The sequence below is a fragment of the Neomonachus schauinslandi genome, chromosome 14 (genome assembly GCF_002201575.2).
Source record: "Neomonachus schauinslandi chromosome 14, ASM220157v2, whole genome shotgun sequence".
In the NCBI taxonomy this organism is placed as follows: domain Eukaryota; kingdom Metazoa; phylum Chordata; class Mammalia; order Carnivora; family Phocidae; genus Neomonachus; species Neomonachus schauinslandi.
Window position 1 is genome coordinate 65,987,260 of NC_058416.1, and position 17,129 is coordinate 66,004,388.

The following is a 17,129-nucleotide window of genomic DNA, read 5'->3' on the forward strand; positions in this document are numbered from 1 at the left end:
AACGACTGAGCCACCCAGGCACCCCGAGATTGTGATTTTTAAATTCAGATATAATTCAGAGGGTAGTTTGGTCACGAGAGACTGGAAAACCAGTTCCAAAAATACTTACTCGCACTAATACTTTCAGTATGATGGAATTCTGTAATATTGGGTATTCATTGACAAAGACCTATACTGTGAAGAGCTCTATAAACCAAACTGCTGGAAATAGTACAAACGACTCCTTTTCAGAAAGCAACATTAGTGCAAAATGAACCTACTGATCGAGCAGATTTTGTGATTCAGGCAACCAGAAAGCGCATTTTCAGAATAGATACGAAAGAATAAATACTTGACAATTTACAAAGGGTAAGAAGACATCGTCTGTGTTCAGAAGACCCGTGAGCTTGTCTCAGCTTTTGACAAGATTCTAGAGTGGACCCTGAAGGCTTGAGAGCATAGAAAGCTCCCCTTTAACAAAACAGCTCAACTGTGGGGGACAGGCAGCCAGCAGGGCAGGTGTGGGCTTGGCATACTAGTGGTAGTGGATCTCGGGCTTTGTTAACTTACTGGGTGAAGCATAGGGAAAAGATGCTGCTGAGGGGTCGTCACCAAAGTGGACAGAAGTGGATGCAATGCCCAGGGCCTTTAGTCTCTCTGACACTTGAAGAAGGGACAGTGTGTTCATCAGATCTAAACCAGGACCTCCTGTTCATATCAAGTCAGCCATGAGTCCTGCATGTGGTGTCAGACAGTTAGCTGTGCACACACTGTGGGGACATGCCATGTGGCAGCAGTCCACGTCAGGGAGTGGGAGGATTGGCCTGACTTCCTCTCGCTGCCAGAGAGCTGTGTGGTGTCCTCACTGCATCACAGAGAAAGCAGGCATGGCAGTGACACAAACTGTGACTTCTGTGGGTAATTGAAGGAGTCGGTCTTCATTCACGGAAGGGAAGACATAAAATGCAGTGGAGTTTTGGGATTCTTAGAGGGTTGCCCTGGGAAGGAAAGATTAGGTTTGGCCACAGGGTTAGGAGTAGGACACGTGGGTAAAAGGCCCCAGGTGGTTTGGTGCCATGTGTGGAGGAGTTTCCTCGTGGTCTTAGTTGCTGCAGAATGGCTTTGTGCCTTGCAAAGCTGGGGTCAAGAACTGTGAAGGATCTGAAGTTTTTACCCTACTTGCAAGCTAACAAGGTAGCCTGCTACAGCTTATTGGATGTCAGCAGGAGACACAAGACTTCTCGTACAGAGACAGACAGAGACAGTGACTCACGGCACAGCAAGCATCGTGAGCAATGGCACATTCTCATCAGTGCCCCTGGCCCACAGGTCCCACAGAGGTGACGAGGATGGGCCCAGATGGATTCCTGCACGTGCAGTGAGTTGTGTTACGGGAGAGGAAGTCTAGTTAGGTTCTTCGGCTGATTGCTCAACTTCCATCTCACTTGTCTCGTTTACAGATGTGGGTGATGACAGCATCTGCTTGAGGTTGCCGTGGGGGGGGGGGGGGGGGGGGGGAACTGGAGATAAGACAGAAAAGCAGCTAGCATGTAGTAAGTCCTTGGGAAAGAGTGGTCGAATCTTCTTAACATGCATGTGTATCATGACTAGAAGCAAATGCAGAAAAGTGGATTGTTAGCAAAAAAGTTATTTTTCTTCTTCCTTTTCTCCTCAACTCTACTGTTTACAAAATAAACAATAAACACTTTAAAACCAGTCACTTGGGGCGCCTGGGTGGCTCAGTCGTTAAGCGTCTGCCTTTGGCTCAGGTCATGATCCCAGGGTCCTGGGATCGAGCCCCGCATCGGGCTCCCTGCTCCGCAGGAAGCCTGCTTCTCCCTCTCCCACTCCCCCTGCTTGTGTTCCTTCTCTCGCTGTGTCTCTCTCTGTCAAATAAATAGATAAAATCGTTAAAAAACAAAAAACAAAAAACAAAAACCAGTCACTTATATAAAGGGAGAGTGGATACATGTTTGGCTAATCACCTGTAGCGTCTTCAGGAGAGAGAAATAAAATTTCAAGGCTGTGCACTAATTGAGAGCATGTAAAATTATTAGAAGAAATTAATTTTACTGGGGCGCCTGGGTGGCTCAGTCGTTAAGCGTCTGCCTTCGGCTCAGGTCGTGATCCCAGGGTCCTGGGATCGAGCCCCGCATCGGGCTCCCTGCTCGGCGGGAAGCCTGCTTCTCCCTCTGCCACTCCCCCTGCTTGTGTTTCCTCTCTCGCTGTGTCTCTCTCTTCAAATAAATAAATAAAATCCTTAAAAAAAAAAATTAATTTTACATATAAAAACATTCCTTGACACAGTAATATGAGCTAAAGGGAATGCAAGGTACCCATATAGGCAGGAATAACAGAAAAAACATTGATCAGGGTCATGCGTAAAGATAAAAATGCTAGAATCTTTGGTTAATAGCTTGATCTTGGTGTGAGGCAAATTCCTGGGTAGTTGTATAATTCTTTTCTACAACACAAACATGTTTTCTCATTAAGGTCCCTTAGAGTTTCTGAGCTACCTTCCACAGAATAAGTTTAGCTCTGAAATGTCAAAGATTCACAAGTGCTTTAGGCCTTTATCCAGAAGGTATATCCTGTGTTTTAATTTTTGTACACCTTCTTCAGCAAAAATCACTGGGACAGGTGGACAGTCTGTGTGATTGGCACACACCCAAGCCACTCCTTTGGTCATCCCCAGAGCCCCAGACAAGGACAGAGGCCCAGAGAAGTTAAGGTGAGCTTAGCCATGTTACCTAAGTGGTGGTGAGAGGCTCAGCCTTTCGTGCTTCTGGTAGCAACAGAGCTGCTTTTCTTGAGCTTCTTGCCCAGGTGCCAGGCACGTTGGACTGTATGAGCTCAAACCTCATCACGGCAGACTGCAGTTACACTCCCATTTCACAGCTGTTCGGGAAGGTCCCCGGCTTGCCCAGTGAGCAGGAGGTAGAGCCGAGGTTAGCACTGCTAACTGGAACCGGCTCATTCTTGTCTCCCAGCTCCTAGCACAGGGCCCAGCATCAGGTGAGGCACAGGGTGGTTGATCAGTCCGGGGCAATGAATGAATAAATCTGGCAGATATGACCAGCCAAACAAAAGTTGTACAGGAAAGCTCTTTTTACATGGCTCAAGCAGTATAAGTGAATGTGATTTTTACTTAGAAAATTTAAACCCCTTAAAAACCAAAAGCAAAAACAAAACCCCTAAAAATCAAAAATCAAAACCAAAAGCAATCTTCTCTGAGTTCCCCCATTTGTAATTTGTACAAATTTGTACATTTGTAACAGTGAGTTGAGCTGTCCTTGGTAGTGAGTAACTCCGGGTGGGCACACAGGACAAGGCCTGGGAGGGGTCTGCTGCCACTTTAACTTCTGGACAGTGTTCTAGAGAACTCTGTGTTCCTAAAGAAGGGATTAGGGACGGTTTTGTTGGGATAAAAATGACCCCAACCTTTTGTTGAGATAAAAATGATCTCGTAACCTTTCCCAGGTGTGTGCAGGGCTGTCTCCCCACATAGGCACCTGGCCTGGACTGTTCGCTAACATCTCCACCTTCTTCCAGACCCTGAGTCTCCCAGCTTCCTCACAAGCTTCCCCACAGATTAATCTGACAGGGTATCCCACTGCTCAGAGGGGAATTCAGAGCCCTAAACGTGGCCCCAGCCTTTCCTTAGGAAGACCCCATGTAGCCCCTCAGCCACACTGGCTGCTCCCAGCCTCATCTTGCCCCAGATTGCCCCTTCTAAGCCCCACCTCCTAGTCTTCAGTCTTCTCTGCCTGGAAGACCTTTCTTACCCTTCAGCATTCCCTAATTTTACCTGTCCTCAAAGCCCCTGCACCATGCCTCCCTTCTTTGGACATGTCTGGTGCATGCCAACCTTGTTTCCCAGCAGAGGAGCTGTGTTTGCTGGAGGATACCCAGGTGGTCTGGGTCTTGAAGAGGAAGGGCTGTGGTGTGGAGGCTGCCAACAGCATTCCTGGGCACTCTTAAAAGCTTAGCTTTCTTTGGGTTGGGTGTGATATGGCAGGAGAGCCAGAGTACTAGGAAAAGGCAGTAGATGAAGGGTTTGCTCAACTTCCCAAAGGTAGACGGAGGGTGAGGAGAGGCTGGGGCTCTTTATCTGGGGCTCATCATCTCTCAGAGGCTCCTGGGCCCACCAGGGTGTCCAGCCCCTGAGGTCTAGATCTTCGAGCCATCCTAGGGACAAGGAGGTGGGACATGGTTTTGGCCCTGACTAGCTACCAGCTAGGGGCAAGCTCAGCTCCCCAGAGTCTAGCCATCCAGCTGGATACTGGCTTTACTTTGAGGAGACCAAACTAGCCAGAATTTGGAGCCCTGGCCACCTGTTTGGCCTATCAGCACTCAGTGTGGTCTTGGTTGGGTTGTTATTTACCCCTAGTGTGACTCTTCGTATTTTCTTTTTCTTTTTCTTTCTTTCTTTTTTTTTTTTTAGTCTTTTTAGGTTCATTTATTTTTTTTCTAAGATTTATTTATTTATTTTAGGGATGTGGAGGGGAGAGAAAATCTCCAGCAGACTCTGTGCTGAGTGTGGAGCCTGACAGGGAACTCAGTCTTACGACTCTGAGATCATGACCTGAGCTAAAACCAAGAGTTGGACACTTAACCAGCTGCACCACCCAGGTGCCCCCAACTCTTAAAAGATGAGATATTTGCAAAAGACCTATCTGATAAAGGGCTGTTATCTAAAAATATACAAAAAAATTCTTACTTGATTTTTATTTTTTGTTTGTTTTTAAAGATCTTATTTATTTGACAGAGAGAGACAGCGAGAGAGGGAACATAAGCAAGGGGAGTGGAAGAGGGAGAAGCAGGCTTCCTGCTGAGTAGGGAGCCTGACCCGGGGCTCGATCCCAGGACCCTGGGATCATGACCTGAGCAGAAGGCAGACGCTTAACGACTGAGCCACCCAGACACCCCATATTTTTATTTATTTTTAAAGATTTTATTTGAGAGAGAGAGTGAGCGAGAGAGCACAAGCTGGAGGAGGGCCAGAGGCAGAGGGGCACCACCCAGGTGCCCCAAGAGTCTGTTTTAAAATGGGCAAAAAAACGGTGCCTGGATGGTGCAGTCGGTTAAGCGTCTGCCTTCGGCTCAGGTCATGATCCTAGGGTTCTGGGATCAAGTCCCACATCAGGCTCCCTGCTCAGCGGGGAGTCTGCCTCTCCCTCTGCCCTTCCCCCTGCTCATGTTTTCTCTCTCTTAAGTAAATAAATAAAATCTTCAAAAAATTTAATAAAATGGGCAAAAAATCTGAACAGATATCTCGCCAAGGAAGATAAATATATAGATGGCAAATAAACATATGGAATAGTCAACATCATGTTGTTATTAGGGAATTGCAGATTAAAATAACAACAAGATACCACTACACACCTGTTAGAATGACAGCAGTCTAAAACACTAACACTAGGGCTCCCGGGTGGCTCAGTCACTTAAGCGGTTAAGCGTCTGCTGCCGTCTGCCTTCGGCTCAGGTCATGATCCCGGAGTCCTGGGATGAGCCCCATGTCAGGCTCCCTGCTCAGCGGGGAGTCTGCTTCCCCTCTCCCTCTGCCCCTTTCCCTGCTCATCCTCTCTCTCTCTCTCTCTCCTTCTCTCTCTCTCATAAATGAAATCTTTAAAAAAAAAAAAACATACCAACAAATGCTGGGAAGGATGTCGCTCAGTGAGGAACTCTCATTCGATGGTGGTGGAAATGTAAAATAGTGCAGCCACTTCGGAAGACAGTTGTTTTTTTTTTTTTTTTTTTTAACAAAACTAAACATACTCTTGGGAGGCCTGGGTGGCTCAGTCAGTTAAGCATCTGCCTTCGGCTCAGGTCATGACCCCTAGGTCCTGGGATTGGACCCCACATTGGGCTCCTTGCTCAGCAGGGAGCCTGCTTTTCTCTCTGCTGCTTCCCCTGCTTGTGCTCTCTCTCTCTCACAACTAAATAAATAAAATCTTTAAAAATAAATAAATAAAATAAATAAGTCTTAAAAAAAAAATAACTAAACATGCTCTTAACCTACAATCCAGGAATCATGCTGCTTGGTATTTCCCCAGAGGAGTTGGGAAGGTGTATCCACACAAAAACCTGCACACAGATGTGTAAGTCAGCTTTATTCATAGTTGCCAAACTTGGAAGCAACCAAGATGTCCTTCAGTGGGTGAATGGATAAAATAAGTGGTGCTAAATCCAGACAATGAAATATTCAGTGCTAAGAAGAAATGAGCTATTGTGCCATGAAAAAAACATGGCAGAACCTTAAATGCATATTACAAAGTGAAAGAAGCCATCTGTAAAGGCTATATATACTGTCGGATTCTAACTCTAATGTATGATACCATACCAAAACCATAAAATGAATGATACCAAGAGTGAACCCTAATGTAACTGGACTGTGGGTGATAATGAGGTGTCAGTGTAGGTTCATTGATTGTAACAAACAAGCCACTCTATGAGGGATGTTGATAGTTGGGGAGGCTCTGTGTGTGGAGGAGTGGACATACAGGAACCCAGCTCAGCTTTCCCCTGCTATCCTAAAAGTAGAGCATTCTGGGGCGCCTGGCTGGGTCAGTCAGTGGAGCCTGCGACTCCTGATCTCAGGGCTGTGAGTTTGAGCCCAAGATTGGGTGAAGGGATTACGTAAGAATAAAATCTTAAAAACCACACAAACAAAAGTAGAGCGTTCCTAGGAAACCTTGTGTAAGCCAAAATGGTGTAAAGCAAAGAAGCAGTTAGTTACCATTAATTTACATGGAAAAAATGTTTAGTGTTTCCAGACCCCAAAAATAACTTCTCTTAGGCTTGTCTGATACTTTAGGACACATCTTGCTAACAGATAACACAAAATCAGATAAAGCACAGGTGCTCACAGACAGTTCAGAGCTTGTCACGGAGACACCGAGTGTAGTTCCCAGGGAAGGCGCTGTGCGGCGCCACCACTCTGGCTGCTCTTGGGGCACGTGCTGCCTCTGTAAAGGATTGCAGCAAAACAAACACGTGTGTTTGCCTTTTTTGGTAAAAGTGAAAATCCTCTTCAGATTTCTTTCTGTTGGCTAGCAAAACAGGTACTAATGTAGGCCTTTCCTGAAAGTAAAGTGGCGTCACTTGAACTTTTGGAAAGTGAGGGATACCTGGACTTCCCTCTTGGTGCTGCTGTAAACCTAAAACTACTCGAAGTCTATTAAGGATACAAAGATAAAGTGACCACACCATCAATCTCAGAGCTTTCTGGAACTTAGCAGACATCTTGCTCTAGAAATACTGATCGACTGTTGGTTGCCCTCAAGGTGACAAGGCTTCAGTTGGCATACTGCTTGAAATAAATTAGTTTTTCAAGTAAACAAACCAATTCTGTCTCAGCGACAGGTTTTTGAGCTGTAGCGTGTTCATTTGATCTTTTCTTGTTCCCTGCAGGACAACCCTCCATATGATAAGGGGGCCTTCAGAATCGAAATCAACTTTCCAGCAGAATACCCATTCAAACCACCGAAGATCACATTTAAAACAAAGATCTATCACCCGAACATCGATGAAAAGGGGCAGGTCTGTCTGCCAGTAATTAGTGCTGAAAACTGGAAGCCAGCAACCAAAACCGACCAAGGTAAAGCATGCTTCTGGTGTCTTCCTCGGATGTTGCTGCCGTGGGGCAGGGTCTCTTCAGTCCTTTCTAAGGCCATGTCTCACAGAGTCCAGAGAAATCTTACCTGACCAACTCCAGTGCACAGAGAGGTGCTGCTGAGGTCCCACCATTCCTTGTGGGAAGGGCACATCTCAGTTAAACCGTTGACCTGTGTAGGTATTGGAGGAGGCCCTCCTGTGCTCCCAACCAGTGGGGACACATGTAGAGAAACCAGCCCAGCATTGGCTACCTATGCAGTGAGGGGGCGTGGGCACTGTCCCTGAAAGTTTTCATGAAGGATCACAGGGCTGCTCTGAGTGAGAAAGGGCAAGTGGTGTTTAAGGTGACCTCACATAGCAGTTAGCACATGAACTCAGACTTGAAGGAAGAAGGGAGATTGGAGAGGTCCTGCCAGACTAAAAGAAGGGCATAAGGCAAAGCCATGTGGTGGGCAGCACAATGGTAGTGGCTCAGAGGGGGTGGTGTTGGGGGAAGGGGCATGGTCATGTGGGCTGTGTACCCTGATGAAAGCACAAAGTTGGCTTTAGTGGGCCTGGAATTCCTTGTAATTGTATGTGGCCATATGTGGCCACGTGTCCAGGTCCCTCTGTGTGAACATACATGTGCTCATTTTTCTGGGAAAGGTACTTGATTCATTATTATGGTTAGCCTTCCTCTTGTCCCATGGAAGTATCTAGATTTTGTTACAGACTGTGTCCAGTTTTTGTTAACTCGAGAACTTTCTTTTGAACTCCTGAATCTCGTATTTTTTGTGGCTTTCTGATGTGTAGCTACCTGAACCACTATACAGTCTTTTCAGATTAAAGGGAGTGGATGAGGCTGGAATTTGTGAGGCCACAGGTGGTTTTTCAGTGACCAATATAGTCATTTTTCAGTGGAACCCCTGGAAGATGGAGTTGAAAATCTTGCACAGGAAGTTAAGCCTTCCTTATTTGAAATAATAGCTGTGAAAGGTGTCCATCAGGTTTCACAGCTGAGTAGTAGAAAAGAGTGGGTTTTATGTTGAATCAGAATAGAAAGATCTCCAGTGGACATGGCATTCAGTCATGTACAAGTTGATATTTATAAAAGCTTGACGAAGTATGTTCTTAAGTGCATGTCCTTGGGTTTTTTTTCTGTACAAATTCCTAGCTCCTCACGTACATCAAGCATGTTGTCCCTGGCACTTGCTGCCGTGTTCCCTTGCTCCTGCTGTCTATTATTATATTACAAATGACCTCAAAACTTCATGGGTTAAAATAACAAGAATTTGGTATTTCTTATTCTGTAGGTTGGCTGGGCTCAGCTGGGTGGTTCTGCAGCTGGTCATTCCAGAGGTCACTCATGGCTCAGTATCTCTATGTAATTCAGCATTCACAGCAACTTTAGGGTACATGACTACCGCAAAAAATACCTAGAATTGACTGTACATGGAATGTCCAGAATAGGCTATTCTACAGAGAGAGAACATAGAGTAGTGTTTGTTAGGGCTGGGATGAGGGGATTAGGAAGTGACTAAGAGTGGGTGGTGTTTTGGGAATGATGAAAATGTTCTGGAGTGAAATGGTGGTATCACACAGTTTTTGTGTATCTACTAAAAACAACTTAATTCTTTACTTTTTTTTTAAGATTTTTTTTTTTTAAATTTATTTATTTGAGACAGAGAGAATGAGAGAGAGAGAGCACATGAGAGGGGGGAGGGTCAGAGGAAGAAGCAGGCTCCCTGCCGAGCAGGGAGCCCGATGCGGGACTCGATCCAGGGACTCCAGGATCATGACCTGAGCCGAAGGCAGTCGCTCAACCAACTGAGCCACCCAGGCGCCCCTAATTCTTTACTTTTAAGAGTTTTTCTTTTTTTATATCTCAACTTTTTTAATATCTCAATTTTTAATTAGGAAGTAGGGAAGCATTAAAAATTGAGCAAAAACAGCAGGAGGAAAGTCAAGAAACAAAGCAAAACTATATCAAACAGAGAGGTAGTAGAAGTTGGCGATAATAACACCAGAAAAAAAGAACTTGAAGACAAAGTTTTGTTCAGCAGTGTATCTGGTTCTAGTAGATGTCTCAGCAACAGAGCAAGGGCTTAGTTTGGTGGTTGAATAAGATTTGCATATAAATTAGAGACAGTAACAAAGCCAGCATAATATGGACTCTGTATGTACCAAACAACAGCAACAAAATTATATAAAGAAAAATCAAATAATTCCTAAATTGAATGTTTCCATCCCCCCCACATAATTATCTTAAAACAAATCAAGCAGATAAAATTTAGAAAGAGGACTCAAGAAATAAACAGCAGAAGACTAATTAGATTTTGTAGCACATTCTGTAGAAGGCTGGTTAGGCATTGCACACTTTCAGGGTTGGGGTACCACTCACATTTTATTCTGAGAACGGAGCCCCTGGATCTGAAGGGAGGTGTTGAATCACGGATATTGTTTACATCCCCTATTACAAAGAGACAGTAAGAATAAAAATGGGGAAATTTTATAGCCTTTATTCTCTGATCCTATACATTGAGAGTAGGAGGTAAAATTTGGTAATGTTTTTAAACTCTTATATTTTGGAGGCAAAATAGAATAACTTCTCAGAAACATTTGGGTCAAGGAAGAGATTTTTAAAAAGCCAGGGCTAGACCATTTGTAAAATATAATGAGTGCGCTGTTTTATGTGTGAAAATGCTGGGATGGGGCCACAGTTGTAGTGTGAAAAGCAGTTGTAGCTGTCAGTGTCCTCACTAGCAAAGCAAGCTAAGCTCAGCTGGATTTTATTACAGTTTAAATAAGGAGCCCGAAATGCACCCAAAGGAACAGAGAAAGAATGAAATACTCATCAGAACTACTAAATAAATTGGAGAATATTTCGACTTGATCAAATAAGCGAAAGCAAGTTACCAGAAAAGAATTTAACAGATATAGCAAACTTGCAAAGTGATTATCTTTTGAAAAGCCAGCCTTAATAATGAACAAATGGTTCTATACTGATATATTAAGTATTAAGATGATCATAGTGAAAAGCCAGAGAACCTGAGTACCCATCACGGAGGGTGAACAGGAAACCTTGAAAACTCCTCAGTGCCCCACCCCCATACACACCCCCAACGCACTCATCCAGGCAAGAGCCCCTTGAGGTTCCTGAAATGCTAATGAAGCAGCAGTTCTGCTATAGAACAGTTTCTAATCACAGCAGAAGACAGGAAGCCATCTGTTTATGCACTGAGTCACATGTGGTGCAGGTTTCCAACCTGAAGTCAAGAACAACAGGAGGGATATGGAGCAGTCTCACAGCTGACCACAGGGTGGGCAATGTGGGAGCTTGCTAAAATAGGGCATGGCCTCGAGCTGAGGTAGTGTCTGAGAGAAACTGTGAAAGGTGTGCTCTGGAAGAGTGTCTCAGTGTGGTTGCTTCCCTTGGCTGGACAGGAGGGGGCCTTAGGTGCTCATTTTAATGTTTGTTGATGCATGCCTTCTGTTTATGGCAAGTCAAAGTGATTTTCCATTGGAGTTACATTTACTTTTTCTTTGAAAAAAATTTATATTTTAAAAAATGAGGTGATTTAGAGAAATATTTTAGGTAACTAATCATTTAGGTTATATGTGGATATATGGCAAACAGTGGAACACCAGCGGTGGGAATTGGGGAAACAGGAACAAACAAAATAGCTTTATTATCATTTGTGCTGTCACACAAGAATCAAATGTGAAAGGGATAAATCTTAAATAAACAGACAAAAATATACTTGCAGGGCCTGCTTCCTCTTAGAGATATTTACAGGTGGGAGGTGATAATGCCTGCCCCTGGGGGTGGTGTGGAGATTGGATTAGAAACTGCCTCAGCCTACAGAGATGCTTCCAGGCCCTTCACTCCTGCTTGCTCTTCACAGTCCACCCTCTTTGCCCACCAGCCCCTCCTCCCTACTCAACCTGGACCCCATCAGCCCTGCATGTGCCACCCCTCCTCAGCTGTGTCCACCATGGTCACAGAAACCCTCAATTGCCCCATCTCACCTGGTAGCACTGATAGGCAGAGGTGAGGGCAAGTGGGCTTTGGCTGCCTGGCCAGGGGTACTTTGTGCTGTTCCTCCCACTCAGAGCAGAGCTAGGGGCTGGGTAGGCCTTTGTGCCTGGCTCAGCCAGCACTGGCATTTAATCCATAACTTGTAATGCTGGGGTGAAAAACACAGTCCCCAGCAAAGGAATCTGTGGCATCGATAATCCAGAGGAGAGATGCCTTTTTGCTAGGAACGTGGCAGTGGGAAGGAACACAGCATTCTGGGGGTGCTGGTCCTAATCAGGGCTGGGTGAGGAAAAACGTGTGTGAGAAGGCGAAGTGGCTACATGCATCCCACTTTTGAGGTGAGGGAGCCTGGGGTTCCTGGACCTTCCATCCTTCCCCCTCGACCTCCCTCCCCCACCTTCCTTTCCCCTGTGGCCCTTCCATCCCAGGGCTAGCCTTCCAGGACATCTAGGACTTACTGTACTTTGTGAAAGCGTTGTGGAGCCCACCCCAAGCAGTTGGTGTGATTTCTGCTTCTGGGATTGAGAGCATAACACTGGTGAGGGTTAGCTACCTTCTAGCAGTTAAGACAGCGTGTCAAGTGAACCTGTCTCAGCTAGTTGAGAAGCTCTTAGGGGTCTTCCAGGGTGAGCTCATTATGCATTTACACCATGCAGACACCAAAGTCCCCTGAACCGATCATAGTGAGGGGACACGTCACCCAGTCCCTGCCCTGGAGAAGCTCCACCTGTGTGTGCAAGTGTGTGTATATGTATGTGAGGGGGTGTCCGTGCTAGGACCGAGATCTCCAGAGTTCAGGAGAAGGGGGAGTGAGAGTGACTGGGGTTCCCTGAGATGTCAGTTCAGGAAGGTTCCTGGAGGAGGTGGAGGTGTCACTCTGAACAGTTACCCGCTGTCTTGTTAGCAGCTTGTGGCCCAGCACTTTCTCCCAACTACAGAGGAGAGATGGGTTGCGCCCTGGTGGTTAGAATTTTGGATAAACGGGAGGCCACTTTATCTTAAAAGCACATTGATGTAAGTCAGTGTTGCAGTCAGAAGTTGCCCTTTCTGAGACTGTTCTAACCAGCGGTGCCTGGTCCTTTTCTTGGCAGTAATCCAGTCCCTCATAGCACTGGTGAACGACCCCCAGCCCGAGCACCCACTTCGGGCTGACCTAGCTGAAGAATACTCTAAGGACCGTAAAAAATTCTGTAAGAATGCTGAAGAGTTTACAAAGAAATACGGGGAGAAGCGACCTGTGGACTAAACTCTGCCGCGACCGATTCCAGCGAGTGTGAGCGGAGACCCCGCAAAGCAGGACTCTGTGGAAAATTGACACGTGCCGCCGCCTGGCATTTGCTTGTGGCAGTTACTAACTTTCTACAGTTTTCTTAATCAAAAGTGGTTTAGGTAACCTGTAAAGAAAGGATTAAAAATTTAAGATGTTCTAGTTCTGCTTTCTTTGTTTTAAAAATCACTGCTTCAATCTACTTTAAAAGAATGGTGTTTCTTTTCTTGTCCAAATTGATCCAAAACCTTCAATTTACATTTAGCCCTTAAGGTTAAGGAAAAAAAAGAAAAAGAAAAAAAAGTTGCAATTCCCTTTCTTCCCCTGCCCTTGCAACTCCCACTTTCTTGCATTTGGTTTATTTTTTACTCATTCACTTCCCCCAGACCCAGGGCTATCTCCTCTGCAAAGGAGAAGAGACCGCTCCTGGCAATTCTGGTGGCTTCTCTACTCCCATGTTGCACTGCCCTGTGTGGGAGTTGGTTCAAATTCTCCTGGCTCCAATTTATAACATCCTTTAAAAAGAATTTAAAAACAAGCAAACCACCACTCACCACCCCACCACCTCCCCCTCACCATGAAACAAAACAAAACAAAACAAAAACCAGCCATGAAAAGGGAGGCCCAGTTCTTCTGTAAAAATCTGGCTGGTGTTACCACAATAATATTGGTTAAATGGGCAAACCCTGATGTCTGTGTGCGTGATTGAACTTCAGCCTGGCCTGGCCTGCTTGGGGAAACCCAGGTCTGTGGCAACCCCAGGGGAGGGCCTGCCGACCAGAGGATGCTGTGCACTTGTGTGAGGAATTTCTCGCCAGAGAGGCTCCTGCGGCCAAAGGTTGACGCTCCTCCCTGCAGCCACTGTAGAAGACGTGCTGGTCATTGCGGACAACGCCGAAGCCAGATGTCCATGTGAAATTCCACGCTCACCTGTCTCTAAGCTCCATCTGAATGTGCCACGGAGCTCACTCTCCCAGCTCCTCAGTGCAGCGCAGCCCCACTGCGACCCTCCCTCGGCACAGTTTGACCCTTTGCGGGGTTGGAATTGGCGGGACTTGGCTGTAGCCAGCAACAGTCTGGGGTTGCTGGTGCCCTGCTGGCCCCTTCCTTTGGAGCAGCTGGCCAGCCCCGGAATAAGACGGCCTTCCCTCTCCCTCTGGACTCACAGCCTTTGCAGAGTCAAGCTCCACTTGAAGCTCACTCAGTAATATCCTTTACATGTGTTTTATATTGTTTTGACTGCCTTTTTTTGTAGAAATAAAATTGACCTTAGAATTTATCATCAGATGAACTTGTAAGGATTTGAATGTTAATGTCTTTTCAAAGCAAGCGGGACTGCCCCTGAAATCGAGAATGCGGGTCACTGACACCCAGAGGAAGCCGATGGTCCAGACGCCGTGTCACCAACTCCTCTTCTGCCACTGGCGTCTGCCCTTCTTGGTTCTCAGGGGGGAACTAGATTCTGTGGAGAAGATCACGTGAAGAAACTGCTTTCTGTTTTTAGCTCTCTTACTTGGGATCTTTCCGGGGCTTTACAGACCTGTAAGATGGTTTCACCTGTGCAGAGGTGGGTGTGATGGGTAGGTTAGGCAGCATAATGTTGTTTAGTTGTCCAGGTGCATGGCCCCTGCGGTGTGTCAATGAACTCAGCTTCTTTAGTCCTAGGCACGCCGGGGGCAGGTTCTGGAGACTCCCGTGTGCCCGGGAACACAAGAGCGTCGGGCCAGTGTTTCCACATCTGTCTCTTCATTAGCAGAAAGGTGATGATGGACTTTTATTTCACTCACATGCAGATTTGTAATAAAATGCCAAATTCTGTCAGAAGCTATACAAATAAGCCACCATTTGTTCTCATTGCTTCTCTGAACCCAGAAATATTGCCATTCTTGGAGACTGTCCCATTGCTTCGTATCTCTACCAGCGTAGTTCTGCCCGCCTGTCGCCCTCTCACTTCTGTGCTCATCATGGGAGGTATCGATACCTCTGTGAAAGCCGGCAGCCCCTCAGGGACTCCCAGCCCTGGCATGGCAGCCCAGGGTTTGCCCCATCAGAGGCCTGGCCCTGGGAGAGTGAGGCAGTGGGTGGGCCCTCCCTCAGGCCTAGGCAGTTTGTCCCGTCCAGCCTGGGCAGTCCCCGGGCCAGGCTTTGAGCACGCTGGCGGGCAGCCCTGGCTGCTGCACAACCAAACAGCTGGGTCCTCTGGAGAAGGGGAGAGCTGTGGAGCGGCCACTGCTGACCCGAGCCCACTCAGGAATTCACGCCCGCTGGGTTCCTCGGAGTGCGCTGGGTCCTCCCCGTCCACCCTGCCCCTCCCCGCCACACCCATGGTGGAGAATAGGCTTTCTGAGATGCCGCGATCCCGTTCTGCTGCCCTTAATAAAAATGCTCTCCGACACTGGTTTGGTCTTGTGGGTTTCTTCCTTACTGGGAGTGGGCAGAGCCCGGGGCCTATGTTCTTGTAGACGGGGGAGGGACGGCCAGGGCCCAGGCTCGCTCTTCTGCCTGCTCCTTTCTCCCCACGCCCAGCTTTTCCAGAAGAGAGCACAGAGGTGTGTGGCCTTCCCAGGAGGGAAGCCAAAAAGGCTGGAGATCCAGACCATTAGGGCCTGCCAAGGGGCACCTTGGGTGTCAGGGGAGGGACAGTGGCCTCTATGTATATGCCTCATTTCAGTACACTTCTCAGTCCCAAGAGAGTGATACTATTAGAGGAGCAGACTGAGGCCCTGAGGAAAGGTGGCTGTCTTGTTCAACATCACCAAACTCAGGAGGGTGTGCCTGAGGCTGGGGCTAGGCCATTTCCTTGAATGATTCCAGCCAGGAATCTGGCCTCCAAGTCCCAGTGACCTCCTGTTGTAGTATTGACGCAGCATGGGGCCGTGATGCTTGTTTCTTATTTCCCTGTCTGGAATTTGACACCAGCGGAGACCAGACCTGCCCTGTCAGATAGGTCTGCAGGTGTCCAGGAGGAACCTTCCTGGGATGTCTTTTTACCAGGAAGCAAGGAGCCGGTCCTTTCCCTTGAGCATCAGCAGGGTACTCTGCCGTGTTCTAGCACTTCATCCTCCGTGACTCTCCAGACAACGCCATGGATACCATTATCCCTATTTTTACAGAGGAAGAGACTGAGGTTCAGTGACAGCCAAGGAAACCAGGCCTGTGTTTTTACAGTCTGGCTCCAGAGCCTGTTACAGTCCACCCCTCAGGTTCCTTGAAGCCTGACCCTTCCCAAATCCGGAGCCCTACGGGACCTTCTCTCAACTTTCTCAACTCCGGAGCCACCATTTTCTTGCCTTCCTCACTCTTGTATTAATTGTTCAGCTCAAAATACACATCTACTTCATCACTGCAGTGCCCATGGCAGCCTGGCTTCTGTCAGCCCCCGGCTCCCTGAGGCTTCCTCTGGCAAGGGCCCCAGGACTTCCTCATTGCGCAGTCCACAGGCTGGTGGCCTCTCAGCCCCGCTCTCTTTCTTCGTTGGCAGCACCTCCATGTCCCACCCTGCCAGGGCAGCCCCCTGACCCGGTCGAAGGCAAAGCCAGAGCTGGTTTTGGTTCTTCCTGCCCCGTCTGCGCTGGCTCTTCCTCCTCTCCCTGCGTCCCTCATGCAGCACGGGGTGATGGCACCAGCTGGAGAACGGGCAGAGCTGAAGGTAGCCTGGCTCAGGCGGTACTTGCTAGATAGCTGTTTCCTGGGTGATTGGAACATGTTCTTGCAGAAGGGCTCCTTGGGGCACCCTACGTGCCTCTCAGAGGATCAGAGCGCAAAGGGCTGCCTGACAGTGGAGGCCATAACTGAGACCCAGAGAAAGAAGTCATTTCTTCAGAGGGCATTCTCCAAGCAGGCCTGACTTGGTTAGGAATCCCCTTTTGCCCCACACTCCACTTTGTGTTCCTCCCCCAGTCCCCTCCCACTGCAGTCCGGATCACACCAGCTATCCCCGTGTTCATGCCAGACTGAGCTCCTTGCAGGCTGGGCTGTCCTGGCACCCAGTCCTGGCCCGGCCCACAATAGACCTTCGTTCCATAACTGATGAATGGCTGGAGAACAGTAAACCCCTTGCCTAAGCCACCCAGTGCACAGCAGGTTTGATGTAGGAATACCCCCATCTCCCCAGTGGGGCTCCTAATGACCAGCTCCGCAACAGGCCCTGTACGGCCTGCAGCCTTCTGCCTTATCACTTTCCCTCCCCTTGTGAGGTGGACCTCGGTCTCCAGATTATTCTACCAGTGTGGCCATGGCCCCTGTCTT

General features: G+C 47.6%; 1 protein-coding gene across 1 annotated transcript in view; it reads left to right on the top strand.

Moving 5' to 3' along the window:
- UBE2L3 (ubiquitin conjugating enzyme E2 L3) overlaps positions 1-14,799 on the top strand; it is a 57,283-nt gene extending 42,484 nt beyond the window's left edge. The window contains exons 3-4 of the mRNA XM_021687930.2: positions 7,393-7,579; positions 12,706-14,799. Coding sequence (XP_021543605.1) covers positions 7,393-7,579; positions 12,706-12,860 — 342 coding nt within the window. The 3' untranslated portion in view covers positions 12,861-14,799. The remainder of the gene's footprint in view (positions 1-7,392; positions 7,580-12,705) is intronic.
- The last annotated feature ends 2,330 nt before the right edge of the window (positions 14,800-17,129 follow it).